Source organism: Theropithecus gelada, chromosome 11, assembly GCF_003255815.1.
Source record: "Theropithecus gelada isolate Dixy chromosome 11, Tgel_1.0, whole genome shotgun sequence".
Classification (NCBI taxonomy): Eukaryota; Metazoa; Chordata; class Mammalia; order Primates; family Cercopithecidae; genus Theropithecus; species Theropithecus gelada.
Window position 1 is genome coordinate 9,313,386 of NC_037679.1, and position 16,898 is coordinate 9,330,283.

Sequence of the window (16,898 nt, forward strand, 5' to 3'; positions counted from 1 at the left end):
GTTCTGTTTCTCTGGAGAACCAGACTAATGCATCCATGTTGACAGGAAAACAGTTCATTCATTGTAATTGCTGTATAATATGCCGCTGAATGAGCATATCAGTTTGTTCCATTACCCTAGTGAAGGGTTATTGGGTTGTTCCCACTTTTTCCCTCTTATAAATCAATAGCAATGCAGTGAGTATTTTGTATGTTTACTTGGGCCTATGTGTTAATTTCTCCAAAGGAGGAAATATTACTGGTATTTAGCTTTACCAGTTGTTAAGTTGCTTTTCCAAAGTGGTTATATGAATTTCACTCTTACCAGCATTTCCCTATTCTGTTAGTGTTGAGTGGTTCTATTAATTTTAATTTACCTATCATTGATATCTCATAAGCTTGAGGACTTTTTTATTGATTTATTGGCCATTAGTATGTTTACCCGCTGGGATTTTCCTATTTATATCCTCCCCTCACCCCTACTTTTTTTTCCAAGATACTCTGTCGCCCATGCTGAAGTGCAGTGGTGCGATCTCGGCTCACTGCAACCTCCACCTCCCGGGTTCAATTCTCCTCTCAGCCTCCCGAGTAGCTGGGACTACAGGCACATGCCACTGTGCCAGGCTGATTTTTGTATTTTTAGTAGAGACGGGGTTTCACCATGTTGGTCAAGCTGGTCTCGAACTCCTGACCTAAGGTGATTCACCCACCTCAGCCTCCCAAAGTGCTCCCAAAGTGAGCTACTGTGCCTGGCCCCACTTTTCTTTCTATTGAGTTGTCTTCTTTGAAAAAACAATTTGTGGCCCGGCGCGGTGGCTCAAGCCTGTAATCCCAGGACTTTGGGAGGCCGAGACGGGCGGATCACGAGGTCAGGAGATCGAGACCATCCTGGCTAACACAGTGAAACCCAGTCTCTACTAAAAAAAAAATACAAAAAATTAGCCGGGCGTGGTGGCGGCGCCTGTAGTCCCAGCTACTCGGGAGGCTGAGGCAGGAGAATGGCGTAAACCCGGGAGGCGGAGCTTGCAGTGAGCCGAGATCGCGCCACTGCACTCCAGCCTGGGCGACAGAGCGAGACTCCGCCTCAAAAAAAAAAAGAAAAAACAATTTGTAGGCAGTACCTTATGTATTCTGGATACTAGTATTTTATTAGTTACGTGGGTTGCAGGTTTGACTGAAACAATCTTTTGGAGTTTTTATAGGGTGTGGGTGGCTGTAGAGTTCCATGTTGCCTGCATCACATGTCTCCCCAGAGCAAACCTGTGGACAGTGGATCCGAGACCAGTTTTTATGCACCTTCTTGGCTGGGGATTTGGTGGGGGTGGTGATGTTTTCCAGACCATACAGGAAGTGCACTCATTGAGAAAGATTCTAAAATTCACATAAGGTGCAGGCCCAGGATTCAGAATTTTTAAGAATCTCCTGATCCCACAAGGCTAGGCATTCAAACTTCCTTGCTTCTTCCTGTTACCACCTGCGTGGGTTTTTGATGGTTTCCCTCTTTCAGTAAGGCTGTCGCTCTTTCAGGGTCCCAGCTTTAACTGGGGGTTTCAGTTTCCTACCTGGAGCCAGTCTTGTCTTTAGTTGTACTAAAACAAGTCCTTAAGGTACATTTCCCTTATCCCCTCAGTAACTGCATTGGCTATTTTCCTGTCCACTCTAGTTTTCAGTTCCTTTGTCTTTAGTCTTTCTTGGAAGCTCTGCTATGCATTTTAAAAAAACAGCTTAGAAAATACTTCATCTGCCGGGCGCGGTGGCTCAAGCCTGTAATCCCAGCACTTTGGGAGGCCGAGACGGGCGGATCACGAGGTCAGGAGATCGAGACCATCCTGGCTAACACGGTGAAACCTCGTCTCTACTAAAAAATACAAAAAACTAGCCGGGTGAGGTGGCGGGCGCCTGTAATCCCAGCTACTCAGGAGGCTGAGGCAGGAGAATGGTGTAAACCCGGAAGGCGGAGCTTGCAGTGAGCTGAGATCCGGCCACTGCACTCCAGCCCGGGCGACACAGCCAGACTCCTTCTCAAAAAAAAAAAAAAAAAAAAGAAAATACTTCATCTATCATTTCTACATGTTTGTCTCAGTTTATTTTAGTCTGCATTAAGCTAGAACTAATATCTTTCATATACTCTCATGTCTCTTCTAAACATAATACCCTTCCCTTCCATTGCTTTTTTGCCTGGCAAAACTCCACCTAACTCTAATGGCCCAGCTTTACTTTAAAGTTTTCCTCCACCTTGCCAAGAATAATTTAGAATAGTTCTTATCACATTGTATTTTATTTCCCCCTTACTGGAGTGTGAGCACTTTGAGGCTAGAAACCAGATCTTGTTCATCTTTGTGTCTACAGCTCCTGCCATAGTGCCTAATATAAAGTAGGTACTTAATGACTATGTTACTGAACTGAAAATATTTTCCTGCATGAATACTGGATTTTTAAATTTATTTTTTGGAGACAGGGTCTCACTCTGTCACTCAGGCTGGAGTTCAGTGGTGCGATCTTGGCTCACTGCAATCTCCTCCACCTCCAGGGTTCAAGTGATTCTCCTACCTCAGCCTCCCTGGTAGCTGGGATTACAGGTGGCAACCACTGTGCCTGGCTAATTTTTGTATTTTTAGTAGAGATGGGGTTTCGCCATGTTGGCCAGGCTGGTCTTGAACTCCAGACCTCAGGTGATCTGCCTGCTTCTGCCTCCCAGAGTGCTGAGATTACAGATGTGAGCCACTGTGCCTGGCTATGAATATTGGATTTAAAGTCCGAAGAACTTCATTTATCACCCACTAACTAAACTTATGTAATTATGTTTAGGATTAGGATGGACAGTCTGGTTTTTTGTTTTTGTTTTGTTTGAGACAGGGTTTCACTCTGTCACCTAGGCTGGAGTGCAGTGATGTAATCACGGCTCACTGCAGTTTTGACCTCCAGGCTCAGAAGATTCTCCCACTTTAGCCTGCTGAGTAGCTGGACCACAGGTGCACGGCACCACTTGTGGCTAATTTAAAAAATTATTTGTAGAGATGGGGTCTCCCTTTGTTGCCCAGGCTGGTCTTAAACTCCTGGCCTTAAGCAGTCCTCCTGCCTCAGCCTCCCAAAGTGCTGGGATTACAGGCGTTAAGCCACCACACCTGGCCTTTTTGTTTTTAAACAACTTCTGAGACTAGGTTTCCTCATTGTGGCATATTGAATCTTTCATAGATGACTGCAGCAATGTCTCCCATTCCACTGCTCTTCAGTGACCTTGTCACTTCTTCATCGAGAAGTAGAGTCTGTCTTACCACCCTGCCTTGCATCTGGGCAGTCCCTGTGATTACTTTGATCAGTAGCATACAGTGGAAGTGATGGGTGCCACTACTAGACAACACTGTTTTTTTGAGACAGGGTCTCATTCTGTCGCCCAGGCTGCAGTGCAGTGGTGTAGTCATCGCTCACTGTAACTTCAAACTCTAAGCTCAAGTAATCCTCCCACCTGATTCTCCAGAGTAGCTGGGATTACAGGTGTGCACCACAACACTTGGCTACTTTTTAAAATTTTTTGTAGAGATGGGGTCTCGCCTTGTGCCCAGGCTGGTCCCAAACTCTTGGCCTCAAGCAATCCTTCTGCCTTGGCCTCCTCAAGTGTTGGGATTACAGGCTCGAGCCACCATGCCCAGCCTAGACAACACTCCTAACTGGCCTAGCAGCTTCTGCTTCCTGCCTCTTGGAACCTAGCCACCTGTGCAAAGCCCAAGATAATGGAGAGGCATGTACAGGCACTTCAGTTGACAGCCCTGACTGAGCTCCTAGCGAAAATCCAGCATCGACTGATAGCCAGGCAAAACCAGGTAAGTAAATCATCTTGGATGTCCAGTGCAGCTGCATCTTCATTCAAATAAGTAACTCCATTCCCAGCTACAATCTGACTACAACCACATGAGATCCCTCCAACTGAGCTCAATCAACCAACCACATCATGAGCAATAATAATCTGTTAAACCACTATGTTTTAGGGTGGTTTGTTACATATTAATAGATAATCACAACACTCATTTATGGAATGGGGATAATCCTATTTCTACAGAAGTATTTTCTTTCTTTTTTTTTTTAACATACTTGGCTCAGCCAGTTTTTCCCCCTCCCTTCCCCTCTCCTCCCCTTCCCTCCCCTCCTTCTTCTGCCCTGCCCGCCCTTCCCTTCCCTGTGTTTTAAACCTTGGTTATTGTTGTATGTGAAATCACTTTTGCCAGGCACAGTGGCTCACACCTATAATCCCAAAACTTTGGGAGGTCAGGGCGGGTGGATCACTTGAGGTTAGGAGTTCGAGACCAGCCTGGCCAACATGGGGAAACCCCCGTTTCTACTAAAAACACAAAAATTAGCTGGGTATGGTGGCACGCACCTGTGATCCCGGCTAGTCAGGAGGCTGAGGCAGGAGAATCACTTGAACATGAACCAAGATCATGCTATTGTACTCCAGCCTGGCGACAGAGCAAGACTCTGTCTCAAAAAAAAAAATCACTTTCTAAGCAGTAAAGCACTATACAAACATAAGTGATTTTTCAATTAATAATAAAGCTACTCGGGAAGCAGGAGGATCATTTGAGCCCAGGAGATCGAGGCTGCAGTGAGCTATGATCAAGCCACTGCATTCCAGCCTGGGTGACAGAATGAGACCCTATCTCTAATAAAGAATAATAATAAAGTTAAAACCCTTTTATAGCCAACAGAGGAGAGGTAACGCCTTATTTCTCTTAAAAATACTCCTGGTTCTCTGGTATAGATGATGTGAGTCTTTAACCTACTGGCCACTAATTTGGGTCCTTTCAGGCCATCTACAAAACGGTTTTATGTAGCACCAGTAACGGTTATCTTCTATCTCTGTATTAAAACTCTCTAGAATCCTACCTCTCACCCCCACCCCAACCATTTGCACACAGTTCCTTCTCAGAACAAGATTCTGTTCTGATAGTTGACCCTCATCTTACTTCATTTATCCAATGCAAACTATTTAATAGAATCAGTCTCTGCCTTTGGCTGAATGTTTCTGCAACATCTAGTTTTCCTCATTATGAAATCTTGGGAAGTGCTGGTAGAGACTGCAGAGTGGTTAATTAGATTACGGTATAGAGAGTACGGTGGTTAGGAATAGAGAGGGACAGTAAGTAAGATAGGAATAGTAAGGGTTTGACTCCTTACTAGCCGCTTGACCTTAGCAGGTTAACCTCTTGCCTCCTATTGTCATATGTGTTTAATACAGTGCCTAGCATGTAATAAACGTCATGTGTTAGCTATTATTTTTTATTATTGTTTTATCCAGTTGCATCTTTTGTCAGATTAGCTACACCAACCAATCCAGTTTGTATTAACAAGGCAATTGTTCAAATTTCAGAAGACAAAATACATCTCTCATCTGATTTTCAAAAGCATTTTCATTCATATTTCACAACAACTAGTCTATTCAGTATACCAAGTTGAGGAACTAAAAGTATGACTTAATTTTTTTGTTTTTTGTTTTTTTTAGACGGAGTCTCACTCTGTTGCCCAGGCTGGAGTGCAGTGGTGCTATCTTGGCTCACTGCAACCTCCGCCTCCCGGGTTCAAGTGATTCTTCTGCCTCAGCCTCCCAAGTAGCTGGGAATACAGGCATGTGCCACCATGCCTGGCTGACTTTTTGTATTTTTAGTAGAGACGCGGTTTCACCATGTTAGCCAGGATGGTCTCGATCTCCTGACCTGCTGATTTATCACCCACCTCGGCCTCCCAAAGTGCTGGGATTACAGGCGTGAGCCACTGCACCCGGCCAAGTATGACCTAATTTTTAGTCTTCCTGATTAGCTCTGACCAAATGACTACTTACAACTTAAGTTTTCCTATTCCCCACAGTAAGTCTTTCTAAAAATCAAGTCTGTTAGTAAGGTAAGTTTAGTAGGGTCAATATCCCTATAATGTCAATGAACATCAAGTGAGTATCTGATTCTTAGAACAATAACCTATTTATTTCCATTTTCATTCTCTCCCTGACACTCTCCATATGTCATAATGTACCTAAGAGCACGTGTGGAAATATTTTGATAATATGAACATTCACCAAATGGAAAATTATTCTGGGAGATGAATACTATATTTGGTAATTTTGCCAAGACCACAGAGAAAAGTCTGGATTAGGATGACTGCTTCTCCATGGGCTAAAAGAGAAAACAGAGTTGAAACAAAAAACACCTCAGATTTATTTATCATAACCTTAAAATGTTAATTGGGCTGGACGTGGTAGCTAATGCCTATAATCCCCATTTTGGCTTAAGGCCAGGTGTTTGAGACCAACCTGGGCAACATAGGGAGACCTCATCTCTACCAAAAAAAAAAAAAAAAAAAGTTATTTGACAATCTCTGTATTGACTAAAATAGGAAATAAGGTATTTACCTAATGGCGTCTTGGCTTTTCAACCAAAGCCTTTGTTGGTTTCACTATATACATGGTTGAATCTGTCCAGTATTCTTCTTGTGACCCGCTAAACCTATTAACTTTTTCTTAAAAAACATAAAGCTCTAAAATGTAAGCACCCTGGCTGATTCTCTTCCCGCCATGCACAGAAAGGAAAAAATTGGTGTCCAGGGCCTTCTGAATCAGACCTGGAAAAGCTCTTAATTAGCTTATGGATTCAGGAAACTGCAGAAATAGTCACTAAAGAGGTTGAGACAGTAGAGGTGGGTTGAAGTACTTTTAATCACAGAGTAAACAATAGTACAAGACCGTGAATAGCTCACCCAGTGGCTGTTGTCCTCCTCCAGCCCTCAGCTCACCCTCTTCCCATGCCCCCTCCCTGGGTACCATTGAGTAAAGAGTAGGGTATTGGCAGCTGTCCCTGTTGCTATCAGGTGATAGGAAGGGGATCTAGCTAGGGACCACAGTAATCCTGGCCATCCATCCATGGTTCTGTTTCTATACAACTTCATCATGCAACGTATTCTAGCTGTGAAAGAGGAACAGTGCAGAAATCTGGGACTGAACTTGGCTGCTCCATTCAGATGGCCCAGGGGTTTACAGCCTCAAGAGCCAAGGGCAAAAAGGGAGGAGACAGTCTGGAGTCAGTATAATTCAAGATGCAGCCAAATGTGGAACTAAGGTGGGTTCAAAGGGGACTAGGGAAGGCCTCATGGCTCCAGTCCAGAATTGTGCCCCAACCCCAGCAATGAAACTCACGCATATGCACAAATGCACATGAACAAACACACAAAAACAAAGCAAATAACATTACTGAAAGAACTTGGAGGCTATTAAATACAAAACGGCAGCGTTTTCTTTCAAAGTGAAAATATTCGCTTCTTTGATACTCCTCAGTGCCTTGTAGTCCCCCAGTCACAGAAGGGTAGATATGGGAAGGGCCAAGAGGAGTATGTTGCCAGTGACCCTACAAGTCCGTGTGTACTGAAGTCCCCACAGCAACCACCTTACTCTTCAGCCCAGTAGCTGCCTCCCATATGACCATTCACCCGATTGGCACCATTGCTGGAGCTACTGTCACAGGGACTTTTTGTGCAGGTGGTCACATCTTCTTCCTCTGAGCTGCTCTCCACATCACTGCGATCATCCTTAGATACCTGAGTGGGATGAGACCAAAGACAGAAAAGTGAGGGCAGAACTTTTCTGGAGAGAACTGTAAGACACACCTAAGCTCAGAAACCCAGGTGTGGGCACTGTGTTCCCAGTCTGGTCTGCTTTCTGATGACATCTAACTCAAAGTATTGTCTGGACTATGGCTAATGTTGTGACTATGCTTCGCCTGCTTTCTAGTTTTCTCCCTTGCCATCTCCAATTCTGTTCTCTATGGAATAGAAGCTACTTTGGTAGAGGGGTGTGTCTTTCAGGACCAGCCTAAGAGAACTGACATCACTCACTGAGACCTGGTTTAGGTTTCAGGGAAACTCCAGACACCCCTTCTCTTCTTCCACTTCAAAGAACAGGGAAGGCCAACATGAACAATACATATGACTGTCAGCAGTGCTTCTATCTTCTGGTGGCTGTGGACAATGCATTTATTCATATTGGTTATGCTGAATTGCTTTATCCCCAAAGCTGATCCATAACAGGCCTTTTTTAGTAGTTTCCCATTCCTAGCCTCAGCTACCATTATCCTATGACACTGTTTTCCAATCTTCTTCCCTTTCCCAAAAGCAAGATCACTTTTCTTGTGAAACTTCAGCATCCCCAAGATACACAGCATAGTGAAAACACAAATGGACTGGCAGTCAATGAGAAAAGAATCCCAGTTCTAATCATGCTACCATCTGTGAATGCTTATTAACATGGTCTTTTTTGTTTCGTATTTTCAAATGAAGCATCTGGATTACAACAGCATTTCCCAATTAAACTGTCCTGCATATCAAGCAAAGTATTTCAGTTTCTTCACCATGGGCCAGGAACGGTGGCTTACACGTATAATCCTAGCACTTTGGGAGGCTGAGAGGGGAGGACTGCTTGAGCCCAAGAGTTTGAGACCAGTCTGGGCAACATGGCGAGAGCCCCGTCTCTACAAAAAATAAAAAATGACAAAATTAGTTGGGTATGGTGACATGCATCTGTAGTCCTAGCTACTTGGGAGGCTGAGGCAGGAGGATCTCTTGAGCCCAGGAGGTCGAGGCTGCAGTGAGCCATGATTGCGCCACTGTACTCCAGCCTTGGCAATGGAGTAAAACCTTGTTTCTTAAAAAAAAAAAAAAAAAGGGCCAGGCACGGTGGCTCACGCCTGTAATCCCAGCACTTTGGGAGGCTGAGGTGGGCGGATCACCTGAGGTCGGGAGTTCGAGACCAGCTGGATCAACATGGAGAAACCCCGTCTCTACTAAAAATACAAAAAAAATTAGCCGGGCGTGGTGGCGCATGCCTGTAGTCCCAGCTACTCAGGAGGCCGAGGCAGGAGAATCTCTTGAACCCGAGAGGCGGAGGTTGCAGTGAGCCAAGATCATGCCACTGCACTCCAGCCTGGGCAACAAGAGCGAAGCTCTGTCTCAAAAAAAAAAAAAACAACTCCACCCTGGACTCGAGAAGTAAAGGACAGAAACCCAGTGAGACCTGTGTCGGACTTCTGACCTCCAGAACTGAAGGATAATAAATGTAGTTTAAATAAAGGAGAGAAGGAAGTGAAAAGGAACACAGCTGTAACAGCTGTTGCCAAGGAGGTGAGCATTTGCTTTGGATCAGCTCCTTGAATTTGTGTTGGATGGGTCTTCTACAGTTGATTATAGCTGTTGACCTCTGAACTCAGATGACTGATTACCTGACCTTTAGGAAATTTCCACTAGAGGGCAGAGTGTCTCTAGACTTGCGGTAAACAGAGTCTCAGAAACAAAAAAAAGTAGACTCAAATTCTTGCCTCAATTTAGGAAAACATCTGGCAACCGCAGCTCTAGTCAATAATGGCCCCGAAAAGTCAGGAGAGAGGGCATGCTCTGAGACCAACACAAGGGAACAGAAAGGAGAGCAGGAGGAAGGAGAACCACATTCAGATGGACATGCTTCACTGAATACTAGAAGCACAGATACACTTACATGCAAGAGATGAAACTGTCCAGCTCCCGCCAGGCATAGAAAAAAGGAAGGAGGTGAGGAAAGAGTGGAGAGTACAGGGTTTAATCCTTCCTGGACAGGTCACCTAGTCAGGAAAGAAGCAGGAGAGAACAGAGATGTCCAGTAGCTACAGCAAGATGCACAGGCACGCTGAGCAAGTTCTGAGCCAATGGCAGCTATAAGGAATAATGACACAGGAGATCATCAATATCTAGGCCACATTCCATCAGTTGGTCCTGGTGTCAGTGCCTGCTCAAGCAGAGCCCCTCCCACTTGGGATTCTGTATTCCTTTAGGCTGAAATCCCTAGCTCTTGGACTAATTACAGTCTGACTGCTTCAAAACTTGCAAAGTTCAATTATGAGTTTATCATTAAGTGGCACCTTTCTTTGGCTCTTGGCATAAGATGGGTATTTGAAATACTACATACCCATTCACTTAGGACACTTGCCTCATACAGTAGTGGGGTGAGGTGTATATTTAGTTCCTTATATAAACTATACCTTGGATATCACAGCATGGTTATCTTGTGGTGGCTTGTGAACTATCACCATTTCTAAGCAACAATCTGCTTTTATACAGTTTATGTGGCTCTGCATATGATTTCCTTTGAAAAAGTCCCCATGTCAAAAAGAAAAAATATGAAATCCACTGAAGCAGGTAGGTAAGGGATAGGAAATGGTTGAGGCCATCTCTTAAAAAACTCTTAACCCTATCATCCTTTAACAAAAGCCATTCCTAAGGGACAGGAAGAAGGCAGAACTCCCCTCTTGCATCTAAGTCACATCTTAAAAGGTAAACCGGTAGGCTGGGTGCGGTGGCTCACGCCTGTAATCCTAGCACTTTGGGAGTCCTAGGTGGGCAGATGATGAGGTCAGGAGTTAGAGACCAGCCTGGCCAACATAGTGAAACCCCGTCTCTACTAAGAATACAAAAATTAGCTGGGCACGGTGGCACATCCTGTAGTCGCAGCTACTAGGAAGGCTGAGGCAGGAGAATCACTTGAACCCAAGAGGTGGAGGTTGTGGTGAGCCAAGATCGTGCCACTGCACTCCAGCCTGGGCGACAGAGCGAGATTCCGTCTCAAAAAAAAAAGGTAAAACAGGCTTGGTGTGGTGGCTCACACCTATAATTCCATTGCTTTGGGAAGCCGCGGTGGGAGGAATGCTTGAGGCCAGTACTTGGATACTGGCCTGGGTAACATAGTGACACCCTATTTACAAAAAAATAAGAAAATTAGCCAGGCATGGTGGTGCACACCTATAGTCCCAGCTACTTGGGAGGCTGCAGTGGGAGACTCCCTTAAGCCCAGGTTTGAGGCTGCAGTGAGCCGTGATCATGCCACTGAACTCCAGCCTAGGTGACAGAGCAAGACCTTGTCTCTAAACTAAAAAAGGCAAAACACTCATAGAAGAGGCAAAGACTTTGGAGCCCTAGGCTTTTTGCTTGGCCTGCTTGAGTAGATGGGGCTCACCAGGTTTGATGGAGAGAGAACATCTGTTGAGTAATCCCTATCTTCCCCCATACCCCAAAGAAAGAAGCCATCTTTCATCCTCACCTTTCCCCTGATCAAGGCTTTCAAAGCAATCCGTGCAATTAGGTAGGACCAGATGACATGCAGAACCTGTAGGGTCAGCAGCAGGCCATTGAGGAGCCACCATGAAGCATAAGGCCCGATTATCTCCCAACTCTCAAAGAGGGTCGTGTTCAGAATCCTAGAAGAGGGAGGCCAATGGTCAGATTCTAAAGTCAAACCTCAGAAGACAGGGATGAAGCCGAGTCCTAGGGATGCAGAGCCCTGTGTGTTTTCCTACCAGCCCTTTTATCAGCTGAAGTTCCAGGGACTGTCATCCACAGTAAGAAAATAAAGAAGGGGAGGAGCCTGTTGTGTTTTCTATCCTTAGGGACAGGGAAAGATATATAAATCTTAGGAACTGATGGATTAAGTCACATTATTAATGACTTCAAATATGCAGAGTTTGACGAAATTAGGACAGAAGTGGGACTCTAATCCTAGGAATGACTCAGCTCCTCAGACACATATAGGATAGGACAGTAGGTAGCTGATTCCCATAAAGCAGTGAATGTAGAAGTGAAAGGAGACGGGGCGGGGGAGGGGGGAAAGGAGAGGGGGAGAGAGAGAGAGAGAGAGAGAGAATGAGAGAGAGAATGAGGATATGTGTGTGTTGGTCAGGGTTGGGACCAGAGCAGGAACACAAGCAAGAAGGGCCTGAGAATTGTATCAACAGGGCAAAAGAAGGCAAAGGAATTACTTAGGCATAAAATTAGGACTGTTCCTCAGAGATGAGTCAAAAAAACCAGAAGCCAACCGAGTCGGGTACTCTGAGTCTGGATCCGACCTTGCTAGAAATACGGTGTGAGGCAGCAGAGGTCCTATGAGAGTCCATAAAAGGTCAGCACAGGCCAAGGTAAAAGCAGGGCAATAGGGTTCTTGTGTTCTATTGGCAAAAATAGAATAGAATAGAACAGAAAAACTGAATGGGCAAAATGAGAATTGGCAAAACGTATCATTAGGCTCATACCTACCACAACTCTACAGCCCTACCACTTACCAGAATGGATAGATTCCTAGACGTGTAACCATAAAAACAGCACTGAAGATAACAAAAAGGGTGTCACAGAGCCGCTGATATTTGGCATAATTGGCCAGCTTGGCTGCCTGGAGAAAGGAAGAAAGAATTGAGCTGGGGAGAAAGTTCTCACATAGGAAGAAGAGAAGAGAAGAAGAAGATGGAGAAAGACTGGGTTTTTACCTCCAGCAAGAAGTCTGAGACATCATGTAGACACATGATCAGAGTTCCTGCTCGAACCATATTGTTGATGTAGGAGAAGGAGATGAGCCCAATGGTGACCAAGTGATGCACAAACATGATCAGGAAGTCCTAGGAAGGAATGGAAATAGAAGAGGGAGGTAAAAGCTGGGCCGTAGAAACACCAGCCAACCCAATGTCCTGCATTATTCTCTGAGGATCTTACCCCACCCTGTATATAATAGTTTCCATTGGCCAGGCGCAGTGGCTCATGCCTGTAATCCCAGCACTTTGGGAGGGCAAGGTGGGCGGATCACCCAAGGTCAGGAGTTCGAGTTCAACCTGACCAACATGGTGAAACCCCATCTCTACTAAAAATACAAAAATAAGCCAGGCGTGGTGGCGCACACCTGTAATTCCAGCTACTCGGGAAGCTGACGCAGGAGAATTGCTGGAACCTGGGAGGCAGAGGTTGCAGTGAGCCAATATCGCGCCACGGCACTCCAGTCTGGGCGAAAGAGTGAGACTCCATCTCAAAAAAAAAAAAAAAAAAGTTTCCATTCTGCTTAGACTCTCCTCTGGCTACCTAGCATTTAACTGAACACTCCCTACATCAGTGACTGACCCATACTCTACGTTAATGCAGCTCAAAGGCCAGAAAGTAAAAATTTCCTTTGGTAACTGCGGAATATATATAGTGTGGATGCTGAACTGACACCTGGGGATAACTTCCCAGTGGGACATACAAGCCTTAGAGATCTCTGAGATTCTATGACTCTTCTGTTTTAATGAGAGAAACGTCAACCACAAGGACCTAATAAAAGGGATAGGTTTGTGGCTCTAATTTCCTCTTGGGTTCAAATGTCAAGTTAGATCTAGGGAAGTCTCTAAATACTTGAGTTATCAGACACATCTATTAAATACTTCTCTGTTTATTATGTTTAAAACTTAAATATGTATTTCAAACTTTCTTATATGTATCACAATTAAAATAAAATTATAATAAAGTGACCTGTGTCTTCTGACCATAGGAGAGTAAAAGGCATAAAAATTGAGTATCAAGTTTCTATGTTAGATAACACTAACAACCTGGTTAAGTTTTAATTCATTCCCATAAATGCTAACCCTGGTTTTCTTCACCAAAGATAACCCTGAGTTAGTGACAGATTAGGGTTAGAGCTGCTGGAACCACATTATTTCAGGTAGACGCTAATAAAAAAGTAAAGATTCTGCCTTTTCTATTTGGTTGTATAAAACTTAAGTCATTTCAAACTCTGTCACTATCTGGGCAAGTCATCTCACTTCTCTCAATCTTTGCTTCCTGAACAATAGCAGGAAGAGAGTAAAACCCCTTCCAATTGACTTTCTTTGAGTAAGTCGGGTAACCAGAAAGGGAGTACAGAGAGAGCAAGTGTCCCTAATGCCATGTGAAAGCCATTATCCAGCTTTTCTGGAATCAGGTGTTTTTTCTAAATAAGGCATTGCTATCCCCCAATTCTGACTAGGATTTTTTTCTTTAGATATGTTAGAAGCTTAAAGAAGAATATGGAAAAAAGTATGCTTCTTAGCTGGTTAATTGTTCTCATCCTGGGGCTTCCCTGAATGTCTTAAATATACTTCATCATTAATTCAGTCTCATTTCTGGGAACATTACAACAAGCTAAGAGTCCATCAAACCCAGTTTCTCCTTTTGCGGTCTCAGGGAAGATAATACATCATAATGGCAGTCATGGAAGCTGCTAGAAAGGAGGATGCAGTAAGTTTGGGACTTGAGGGGGCCAACGTCCTTACCTTTCTTTTAATGTCTGTAAACTGAGAAAACATAAGGGACCAATAGAAGGCCAATTCCATGATATAATAGTAATAAAGCCCACTTGAAAGAGGCTGCAAGAGAGAAAGAAGTAGTTAGATTACCGACTAGTCAAACGTGCATTCCATCTCTCCAACTTTCTCTGCCTTGGAGGACCAATACCCCAAATTATTAGACATTTCTCCTCCCCATTATCTCCCAAGATATGCAATAGCTAACAGACTTTGGATTGGTGTAGAGACTTAAGCCTCTTCCCTCGCTCCTCTGCACACCCATCTTCAGCTCTCATCTTACAGAGATGAGATACAGTTAACACATACTATAACACAATCAAATCAGTATGTCTAGGATTCTGGACAATTAGTGCTTTTTACAGGATTGAATACACATAGGCCTTCTCCTCTTCCACCCCTTTAGCAGTTCTTTGACATATTTCCAGTATAGATTACAACCAAGATGCTCTTAATGGGATTTCAAGTTACCCTTGATACAAAAAAGACATCTGAACCAGAAAGTACCTCATTAAATACCAGAAAACTGCTTTTCTTTCTAGCCCAATTAGAGTGAATATAATGGGGAAAATCAGAACAAAAAACTCACTGGATTTCATTGCTATGGGGGTCTCAGGAATAGATACCTCATATGACTCTTAGCAGTGGGAAAATTAATAAAAATAAAAAATAGATACCCTGAATATATGACTTAAAGAGACTGAACCCCTAATCCCTCAATCCCAAGGAAACACACCATCTGTCCTGGGGACTGGCAAAGGATCCTCACTCACTCCATCTTACACACATTCAAGACCTCTATCCTCAAACGACTCAGATCCTACCTGAAATGGATAGTTATGCCAGCACTGTCGGATGTCCCAGAACCAAGGTGACTAAGAGAAAACAGATAATCCATGTCAATCCTCAAGATTCTCACCTGGCTTCAAGATCTACCCCATGTAATCCCCTTCTCTCTAGGCTGGGGCAAAAGAGAGACAGGAAAGCCCCCAAACAGATTTAAGGGCTCCCCAAAGGATCAATAAATAGCTAGACTGTTCATCTACAACAGAGTGTTATAAATAGAAAAACTATGCTTTGAGGTAAATAAGAACAAAGAGAATTTTAGGAGAGTTTTAGGAGTATCACCACCTGGAATATACATACAGGAAGACAGTGATTAATTTGATAACCAAGGAAGGTATCTCCATGCCAGGTTCAGAAGTCAAAACTAATCATCTCTAATGGAATAATGATTATGTCCTTTAAGGAGTTTGTGTATATCATCTTTGCTGCTGGATTTCTTATCATTAAATTGTTCATAATATTGTCCTATTATCCTTTCAATGACTATAGGATCTGTAGTGATAACCCTTCCCATATTGGTAATTCATATTTTCTTTTTTTGTTGGAGTTTGTCCATTAATCAGACCTTTCAAAGAAAGAACTTTTGGCTTTATTAATTTTATCCATGGTCAGGCACAGTAGCTCACACCTGTTAATCCCTGCACTTTGGGAGGCTGAAGTGGGTGGATTGCTTGAGCCCAGGAGTTCAAGACCAATTTGGGCAACATAGTGAAACCCCGTCTCTAAAAAAATACAAAAATTAGCCCAGTGTGGTTGTGCATGTGCCTGTAGTCTCAAGTTTCTTGGGAGGCTGAGGTGGTAGCATCGCCTGAGCCTGGGAAGTTGAGGCTGCAGTGAGCTGTGATCATGCAACTGCACTCCAGCCTGGGTGACAAAGTAAGACCCTGTTTTAAGCAAAAACAAAAACAGGCCAGGCATGGTGGCTCATACCTGTAATCCCAGCACTGTGGGAGGTGGAGGTGGGAGGATCACCTGAGGTTAGGAGTTCGAGATTAGCCTGGCCAACATGGTGAAAATCTGTCTCTACCAAAAATACAAAAATTAGCTGGGCCTGGTGGCGTACTCCGGTAGTCCCAGGTACTCGGGAGGCTGAGGCAGGAGAATCACTTGAACCCAGGAGGCAGAGGTTGCAGTGATCCGAGATTGCACCACTGCACTCCAGCCTGGGAGACAGAGTGAGACTCTGTCTCAGACAAACAAAAACCCCACAAATGTATCCATTGTTTATCTAATGCCTATTTCATTAATTTCCACTTATTTACTTTATTATGGTTTTTTAGAAATGGGGTCTCACTATAGAGGTTGGATCTCGTTATCTTGCCCAAGCTGATCTTGAATTCCTGGGCTTAAGTGATCCTCCCACTTCAGCCTCCCAAAGTGTGGGGAGCACAGGGGTAAGCCACCACGCCTGGCCAATTTCTGCTTATTTTTTATTATTTCCTTCCTTTAACCTATTTTGCTTATCTTTTCCAGAACCTAAAGCAGAAACTTAGATTAACTTTAAACCTTTCTTTTGTAATATTAACATTTAAAGCTATAAATTTCCCTCTAGGTATGTTTTATCTGTATCCCAGAAATTTTGATATGTTTTACTTTTAGCATCATTCAATTAAAAATATTTTCTTATTTCTCTTGTGATTTTTTATTTGATCCACAGGTTATTGAGAAGAGTTGTTTAACTTCCAATTTTTTTTTTTTTTGAGACAGAGTCTTGCTCTGTCACCCAGGCTGGAGCGAAGTGGCGTGATTTCGGCTCATTGCAACCTCTGCCTCCCAGGTTCAAGTGATTCTCGTGCCTCAGCCTCCCCAGCAGTTGGGATTACAGGCACGCACCACCATGCCTGGCTAATTATTTGTATTTTTAGTAGAGATGGAGTTTTGTCATATTGCCCAGGCTGGTCTTGAACTCCTGAGCTCAGGCAATCTGCCTGCCTCAGCCTCC

The 16,898-nt window shown here is 43.9% G+C and overlaps 1 protein-coding gene across 3 annotated transcripts in view; it reads right to left on the bottom strand.

The window, feature by feature from the left end:
* Positions 1-6,660: 6,660 nt before the first annotated feature.
* The window catches only part of CERS5 (ceramide synthase 5), a 36,257-nt gene continuing 26,019 nt past the window's right edge, over positions 6,661-16,898 (bottom strand). For 2 of the 3 annotated variants that reach the window (XM_025403310.1, XM_025403311.1), the window contains exons 5-10: positions 14,935-14,985; positions 14,081-14,173; positions 12,293-12,421; positions 12,092-12,198; positions 11,077-11,233; positions 6,661-7,553 (exon numbers count right to left, since the gene is read on the bottom strand). In XM_025403310.1, coding sequence (XP_025259095.1) covers positions 7,404-7,553; positions 11,077-11,233; positions 12,092-12,198; positions 12,293-12,421; positions 14,081-14,173; positions 14,935-14,985 — 687 coding nt within the window. In that variant the 3' untranslated portion in view covers positions 6,661-7,403. Of the gene's footprint in view, positions 7,554-10,671; positions 11,234-12,091; positions 12,199-12,292; positions 12,422-14,080; positions 14,174-14,934; positions 14,986-16,898 lie in introns of those variants that run through there. The other variant, XM_025403309.1, reaches the window with a different exon arrangement.